This window comes from Eretmochelys imbricata, chromosome 14 (assembly GCF_965152235.1).
Source record: "Eretmochelys imbricata isolate rEreImb1 chromosome 14, rEreImb1.hap1, whole genome shotgun sequence".
In the NCBI taxonomy this organism is placed as follows: Eukaryota; Metazoa; Chordata; order Testudines; family Cheloniidae; genus Eretmochelys; species Eretmochelys imbricata.
In genome coordinates this window covers 52,629,586-52,638,289 of record NC_135585.1, presented here as the reverse complement: position 1 = coordinate 52,638,289, position 8,704 = coordinate 52,629,586, and the positions used below count along the sequence as shown (strand labels likewise).

Here is an 8,704-nt window from a genome sequence, read left to right as displayed (position 1 = left end):
GATGTGGGGACCTGCATGAAAACCCCCGAAACTTATTTTTACCAGCTTAGGTTAAAACTTCCCCAAGGTACAAACTAGTTTACCTTCTGCCCTTGGACTTTATTGCTGCCACCACCAAGCATCTAACAAATATATAACAGGGAAAGAGCTCGCTTGGAAACGTCTTTCCCCAAAAAATGCTCCCCAAACCCTACACCCCCTTTCCTGGGGAAGACTTGATAAAAATCCTCACCAATTTGCATAAGTGAACACAGATCCAAAATGCTTGGATCTTAAGAACAATGAAAAAGCAAGCAGATTCTTAAAAGAAGAATTTTAATTGAAGAAAAAAAGTAAAAGAATTACCTCTGTAAAATCAGGATGGTAAATACCTGACAGGGTAATCAGATTCAAAACACAGAGAATCCCTGTAGGCAAAACCTTAAGTTACAAAAAGACACAAAAACAGGAATCTACATTCCATTCAGCACAGCTTATTTTATCAACCATTTCAATAAAACAGAATCGAACACATATCTAGCTAGATTACTTACTAAGTTCAAAGACTCCATTCCTTTCTGGTCCCGGCAAAAGCATCACACAGACAGAGAGAACCTTTGTTTCTCCCCCCACTCCAGCTTTGAAAGTATCTTGTCTCCTCATTGGTCATTTTGGTCAGGTGCCAGCGAGGTTATCCTACCTTCTTAACCCTTTACAGGTGAAAGGGTTTTTCCTCTGGCCAGGAGGGATTTTAAAGATGTTTACCCTTCCCCTTATATTTATGACAGATACAATCTGTATCATTGGTGACTAACAATAACTTTGCAATAAGAGGAATGGTATAAATGGGATACTCCCTGGTTCCTGATAGGAAGCGCACACTCGAATTACTCATGGGACAAGAGAAAGGACAAATAGGTCCACCTCAAGAGGGCGAACTGCAAAAGGCAAAAATGGGGCACTCATCTGGACAAGCTGAGGGATAATGGTGCTGCAAACAGTTCAAACAGCTTTAAAAGCTACTATGTGGGAATCAGGAAAAGTATTAAAGAAAAAAAGTATTGATAGCCCTAGAGGTTTTTATGGTGTTGATCTCCGTTGCAGATTCTCTGATGGCTAACATAGGCTGAGTGCCAAGAGAAAGTATTCTCACACTCACTGCATTCATAGGGCCTCTCCTTTGTGTGAATTCTCTGATGACTAGAAAGGGCTGAGCTGCTAGAGAAGGTATTCCCACATTCACTGCATTTGTAGGGCCTGTCCCCTATGTGGATTTTCTGATGTTTAGAAAAGGCTAAGCTGCTCGTGAAGCTATTCCCAGACTCACTGAATTCATAAGGCCTCTCCCCTGTGTGGATTCTCTGATGTTTAGAAAGGCCTGAGCTGCTAGTGAAGCTTTTCCCACACTCACTGCATTCGTAGGGCCTCTCTCCTGTGTGGATTCTCTGATGCTGAAAAAGTCCTGATCTTTGAATGAAGCTTTTCCCACACTCACTGCATTCGTAGGGCCTCTCCCCTGTGTGTATTCTCTGATGGTAAAAAAGGCCTGATCTTTGAGTGAAGCTTCTCCCACACTCACTGCATTCGTAGGGCCTCTCCCCTGTGTGGATTCTCTGATGCTGAAGAAGGCCTGATCTTGAACTAAATCTTTTCCCACACTCACTACATTCATAGGGCCTCTCCCCTGTGTGTATTCTCTGATGATTAGAAAGGGCTGAGCTGCTAGTGAGGCTTTTCCCACACTCACTGCATTCGTAGGGCCTCTCCCCTGTGTGGATTCTCTGATGTTTAGAAAGGGCTGAGCTGCTAGTGAGGCTTTTCCCACATAAACTGCATTCGTAGGGACTCTCCCCTCTGTGGATTCTCTGATGCTGAAAAAGGCTTGATCTTTGAATGAAGCTTTTCCCACACTCACTGCATTCATAGGGCCTCTCCCCGGTGTGGATTCTCTGATGGTAAAAAAGGCCTGATATTTGAATGAAGGTTTTTCCACATTCACTGCATTCATAGGGCCTCTCCCCTGTGTGGATTCTCTGATGCTGAAAAAGGGCTGATCTTTGAGTGAAGCTTTTCCCACACTCACTGCATTCATAGGGCCTATCCCCGGTGTGGATTTTCTGATGCTGAAAAAGGGCTGATCTTTGAATGAAGCTTTTCCCACACTCACTGCATTCGTAGGGCCTCTCCCCGGTGTGGATTTTCTGATGCTGAAAAAGGGCTGATCTTTGAGTGAAGCTTTTCCCACACTCACTGCATTCGTAGGGCCTCTCCCCTGTGTGGATTCTCTGATGCTGAAAAAGGCCTGATCTTTGAATGAATCTTTTCCCACACTCACTGCATTCATAGGGCCTCTCCCCTGTGTGGATTCTCTGATGTTTAGAAAGGCCTGGTCTTTGAATGAAGCTTTTCCCACACTCACTGCATTTGTAGGGCCTCTCCCGTGTGTGGATTCTCTGATGATTAGAAAGGGCTGAGCTCCTTATGAAGGTTTTCCCACACTCACTGCATTTGTAGGGCCTTTCCCCTGTGTGGATTCTCTGATGAGTAGAAAGGGCTGAGCTCCTAGTGAATCTTTTCCCACACTCATGGCATTCATAGGGCCTCTCCCCTGTGTGGATTCTCTGATGTACAGAACGGTCTGAGCTCCTGATGAAGCATTTTCCACACTCACTGCATTCGAAGGGCCTCTCCCCTGTGTGGATTCTCTGATGATTAGAAAGGACTGATCTTTCAGTGAAGCTTTTCCCACACTCACTGCATGTATTTTTCCTCTTTCTCCTCAGGATTTCCTGATGGGTTGTGGTTTCTTTGAGGCCCTGCTGAGTTCCCCGACAGGAAATAAATTCACCCATTTTCTCCAATGGCTGGTTTCCCTGCTCTCTTTCTGGTCTGTGATGCATAGCACAGGGTTTTTCCTGCTCATGACTCCTGGACACATTCCTTTTCCATCTTTGCGATAATTCTCTGTGTTTATCCACTTGCTCAACATTTTCCTGCTGAGAATTCTGCTCCTCTTTCTCACAAACCTTTGCATCACCTGCTGTGATAGAGATAGAAACCTCAAACAGGGATGGAAAGGGGAAGACCAAACAAAAACAAGTGGTGGAGAGGGGCCAAATAAAAATCAGGTCCTGAACTCCCCCAAACTCTTCCACCAAATAGGAGAGAGGAGGGGGATCAATTCAGCCTTCACATCCCATCCAAATTCACAGGGGGAAGGGAGGAAACTTCTGCCTGGTGTCTGCTAGGATCTATAGGAAGCCATGAGCTATATTTACCCTGAGGATACGTCCCCTGCTAGAGACAATAATGAACTGAGAGACCTCCCAAGACTTAGTAAGGCATCCCAGAGGTTTCCTTCAGGCACTTATAGATTCTGAGTTGGTTTAATGTTTCCTCACCTGTGCAGGGAGCTCTCAGGATCTCTCTTTCCTCTGGGACCCATGGCTCTTCCCCTTGTTCCAGCTGGGAGATCACATCAGGTTTGGAAACTGGAAACCCTGCTCAGATGAAAAAAAACAAAGGACTTCAGTTGATGTCACAAGACTTTGTCATAAAAAAAATAAACATTCTATTAAAAAACATTCTATTAACTTCAGTGCTTAGTGTGAGCTGGTGTGCCTGGGGCAGTCCCTCACTGAAAAGGCCAAGGTCAGGGCAGGCTGAAAAAGGGATAGCATATGCTCCCCAAACTGGTGGTTAACACTGAAGTTAAACTCACCGACCTGTCACAAACTGCTTCTCATCACCCACACTGGTTACCGAGAAGCTGAAAAAAGAAATCACACAGCCCTCTTTATTGCATTCCAGTTCTCTGACTCCGAATCAGCACTTAGGTCCACTACAGTGAGAGGTTATTTAAAAACTCTGCTCACAAACAAAATGTCCTTCTGATCCCAAAGGGTCAGCACCAGTACCAGGTCACGATAGATTTGGATCTTTCCCAAAATACCATGCTGCCAGCCAATCCTTTAGCATCTAAACTAAAGATTTAAACAAAAGAAAGACAGAAAGAAGTGAAATGGGAAAGTAGTCAGGTTCATTCTGAAATCTATATATCAGGTTCTTAGCAGTACTGGTGAGTTAGTGGCTTGAGAGTCCATCTGGAACACATCCACAGCTTGGATGGGTCATTCAGTCCTTTGTTCAAGGCTTCAGTTTGTAGAGAAGTTGCTCCAGAGGTAGGAAGAGGGATTGAAGACAAAAGGGAGATGATGCAGCTACCCTTTATATGCCTTTTGCCATGTGGCTTGTACTTCCTGTGCCCCAAACACAAGTGTCACAGCACATGCCATGGAAAAGCCTTGGAGTTCTCAGTACACAGGCGCACCCCTGCATGTCTTGCTGACTCAATAGGTGTATCCCCTTGGTCCTTTCCATGGGCTCATTGTACAGCTGATGACCCTGGATGGGCCATCGAACAGGCTAGGCAGTGCTGATGCCAATATGTCTGGGGGTGTCACCCAGAAACACTACACAAGTCTGGAAATACAAATATACCCTACATCTCTGTATCTCACAATACAAAGGTGATACAAAGAGAAACAAAATGATCATACCTGGAAAATCATAATATTTTCACTGACAGCTTACATGGCACATCTAGCAGGATACATTGCAATTTTAATTATTTTATTATTAATACCAAAATTCATATTGGTATTAATAATAAAATAATAATAATATAAAGAATCTCACAATTCCACTTAGTGTCACACTGAGTAAACCAATGAATTCCCAGGACCAGTTCCCCAGGTCCTTTAAGATGCCAAATACCCACATATCGGCTGGGAACACATCCAGACAGACATTGTGTCAGTCTGTACCTGTTTGTTCACTCTTCTGGAAAATTATGATCAATTTGGGACATAGTATGGCTTGTGAGATATCATTTGAAATTACATAATCTACTTGATATTATCCTCCTGTTAAAATGTGGAGCAACACTGTAAGTAAAGTTATGAGATTTTACTGTGTGATATTACTGAAAAGTTATAATTTTGGGGAACACCCACAGACCAGTTCCCTCAGAGGCAGCAAGGCAAACAGCTGGTCAAATAGCCATTCTCCGGAAGTGGGAAGGTGTGAAGAAGACATTTACATTCCTTCAAAGGGACCACTCGAAGCTCATATCTACAACAGACAGCCTGTCACCATCACTCAGCTGAGAACTGAAGTTGTTTCTAGTACAAAGAACTGAACTATAAAAAGAGGTGAGAAAAATGCTTGAAACTCTCTCTCTCTCCCCCCCCCCTTCCCTCTGTTCATGACAACTCCCTAAGAAGTGAACTTGGGCGTCGGGGCGGGTTAGGGGAGTCCTGGCTGAAAGGACAGCCACCAGCCTGTCTCAACGTATGGTGAGAGACACATTTGTTTTGAATCCGTTTCAGCTTGTTAAGTTAGATGTTTGTGTTTTATCTTGCATTTCTTTTCTAAACAATTCTGACTTTTACGCCTCATTACCTGTAGTCACTTAAAATCTTTTTTTCTCGGTAGTTAACAATTTGGTTTTATTGTTTTATCTACCCAGTGTGTTTGTATTAAAGTGTGTTGGAAATTCCATCTGGAATAACGAGGCTGGTGCATGTCATTTTCCACTGATGAAATGACAGACTTCGTATGAGTTTGCATTGTTCAGCCGTGTGCTGTAAAATGCAAGATGCACATTTCTGGGGGAAAGTCTGGGAGCAGAGAAGTTTCTGAGGTTCTCCCGTGGTGTACTGTAATTTGAGCGTCGCTGACTAGCAGCAGTCAATACTGTGAAGCTGGGAGCGAGTTACATGCTGGAGACTGCGTGTTAACTGCCCAGGAGTGGCTGTTCTCACAGTAAAGCAGTGTAAAAGGCACCGCAGGTTGGGGAACTGAGGGGAAACAGCTGTTCAACAGTCCAGATTGTACTGTGGTTAACGTCACAGACACAGACACTCAATTTCAAAGAGTCTCCGAAAACAGACACAGACACTCAATATCAAAGAGTCTCCGAAAACAGAGAAAGTAAATCCATGTTCCAGAAATAGAAGACTCCAGACAGAGGGCAAGTCTCCCTGGCATTGCTTCTTGCTGACAGAAAAGTCCAGAGACAATGAGTCAGTCCTGGGGAAGCTGGGAACAGTAAACATGGGCTGGTGGGGTTCACTGGAGAAAGGGAACAGGAAGGGTAGGGATATTACTGAATGCAGGAGCTCAGCAGTACTAGATGTCAGGATAGCATGTATTGCAGCCCATTGGAAAACATAATCCCAACTATACATACAAAATTATAGGGTCTAAATTAGCTGTTTCCATTCAAGAGTGGGATCTTGGAGTCCTTGTGGAGAGTTCTCTGAAAACGTTCACTCAAGGTGCAGAGGCAGTCAAAAAGCAAACAGAATGTTGGGAATCATTAAGAAAGGGATCGATAAGAAGACAGAAAATATCATATTGCTTCTCTATAAATCCATGGTACGCCCACATCTTGAATACAGCATGCAAATGTGGTTGCCACATCTCAAAAAAGATAGACTGGAATTGGAAGAGGTTCAGAAAAGGGAAAAAATATGATTAGGAGTATGGAAGAACTTCCGTATGAGGAGAGATGAAAAAGGCTGGGCCTTTTCAGCTTAGAAAAGAGACGAAAGAGGGATATGAGAGAGGTCTATAAAATCATGGCCACTCTCGAAAGACAGGACACTGGGCTACATGGACCTTTGGTCTGACCCAGTGTGGCCACTCTTATGTACTAGGGAATCTAGTGAGCCCAGTGTAACGGGAGCGAGTAGGAAAATCCCTGGGTGTGGAGAACACTGGGAAGTTAGAAGCTATAATTCAGGAACAAGAGATGCTAATTAGTCTAGAAAAGCAGAATGTGAAAGATAAGAATCGGGGTCATGTGACAATGAGGTAATCAAAAATCCAAGGAGCCTGCAGAGAAGAGAGGTGGTGGCTATCACACGTGCGGATGGAGAAGCAAGACTCTCCATGTCTCAGGAAGTTTCACTACCAACATAAGCCATTTTCACACGCTGCAGTGCAATCCAGACCAGTGAGGACTTGTGTCATCTGTAATCCTGGGTGAGATACAATGTGCTGCTGTTGGAGCTCCCCAGTCTGGATACCCCCAGCCAGCATTCAAGGACGCATTGGGTGTCTGTGTGATAAGTAGTCCTGGACCAGCAGCTCTGACTCCAGCAGCCTGCTTGTTACACCTCAAGCACATTCTGGTTCAGGTAGAGGTGGCTCAGGGTTTCAGAAAAGACCGGGGGTAGGAAGCTTCTGTTGGTTATGCTGGACCTAAGCCACAGTTTTACTTGAGCAAAAAGAGATATCTGACACTGTGCGATACTGCTCCTGTGCTCTGTTCCCAAAGTGTTCTTCAGCAGGGGAAGAGGTCTCTGGTCGTGTGTGTGTGTGTTACTGGCATATTGGGGTGATGCTGAAACAGGACAGAGCAGAGATACCATTGGGGGGTGGAGTGAACCGTATCTCTTCATTTCCCCTTCCAAGAACTGAGGGGACGGGAATCCTTACCCAGCAAGGTCACATTCTTATAGTTCTCCTGCATGACATCTCTGTAGAGAGCTCTCTGAGCAGGGTGCAGCAGAGCCCACTCTTCCCTGGTGAAATACACAGCCACCTCCGCGAAGGTCACCGGCCCCTGAGAGAGCAAAAGTCCAAAACTCAGTACCTGCTGCCCCACTATCTGTGTGGGAGAGGAGCCAATCAAATGGAAGCTCTGGGTGGATCATGGTCAGAGTCCCACCCCCACCTTGCTCAGAGCATCCTGGAACCACCAGGGTGAGGGAAAGAAGAAAGAGTCCCTCCTCTCTCCCACCAGATCCATCACACACCTACTAGCCACAGACTGATACAGGAAATGGAGTCGCTAGCAGGGTCCAGGGACAGCTCCCTGGTAGGAAGTCCAACACGCTCCTCAGTGCGAGTAGCTGGATATGAAGGGAGGGGAATCTCCCCTAAGCCTGACTGGCACGGCACCCGCTGGTTAGTTGGGTCAGGCTCCCGCACTATGAGTCTGGTTAATTTTCCTAGCCCCATGTAGGTGGATTATTTTCTGTTCAACAAATTAGAGCATTTCCACCTCCCAACCTCATGGTTCTGGTCCCAGAATCTAGGCCACTTATTCAATAACTCCCAGCAGGTTTGCCACCCCCTGTCCTCCTCCCGTTCTCCACCTTGTGGATTTTCTGCCCTGGACCAACCTCCAAACCAGACGGCGCAAACCTTCCCGTCTCTGGTGTATTTGCTGTCCCCCTCCCTCCAGAAGGAACCCACCCAAAACTCCCCAATAATCCCTACCTGAGCTGGCTCCACTGCAGCCATTTCTCTTCCCCGTCCCTTGGGAGGATGGGAGGAGCTGAGGTGGAGGATGGACGTCGTTCTGCAGCCTGGGAGGGTGAGAAGCGTACTTGTGGGGGTTTCAGAACAGGCTTTAGTTAATTTCACATCAGAATTCCCCCAGGGCCCTTTCCTTGCAGACAGATAGCCTAGATTCTGCCGTGCTGGCAAAATGCTTGATCTCTTTATTACAGTGTAGACCTGGCCCCTCCTGCCAGGCTAAGCCCACAGAGACATTTTTAACCTCCCTTCTCCCTCCCCCCACCCCGTAACAAAGTCTCTGAACACAATGCTAGAAAAGAGCAGAACCAAAGGAGTCACTCCAGGGGATTCCCTCGGACATGGACCCAACGGCAGCCACAACCGAGCAGGGGGAATATGGAGTCAGGAACTG

At 45.8% G+C, this 8,704-nt stretch overlaps 1 protein-coding gene across 1 annotated transcript in view; it reads right to left on the bottom strand.

The window, feature by feature from the left end:
* Nucleotides 1-298: 298 nt before the first annotated feature.
* The window catches only part of LOC144274627 (uncharacterized), a 31,791-nt gene continuing 23,385 nt past the window's right edge, over nt 299-8,704 (bottom strand). Inside the window, 3 exon segments of the mRNA XM_077833614.1 lie at nt 299-1,162; nt 1,164-2,718; nt 5,433-5,442. Of these exon segments, the coding sequence (XP_077689740.1) occupies nt 1,025-1,162; nt 1,164-2,718; nt 5,433-5,442 (1,703 nt within the window). The 3' untranslated portion in view covers nt 299-1,024.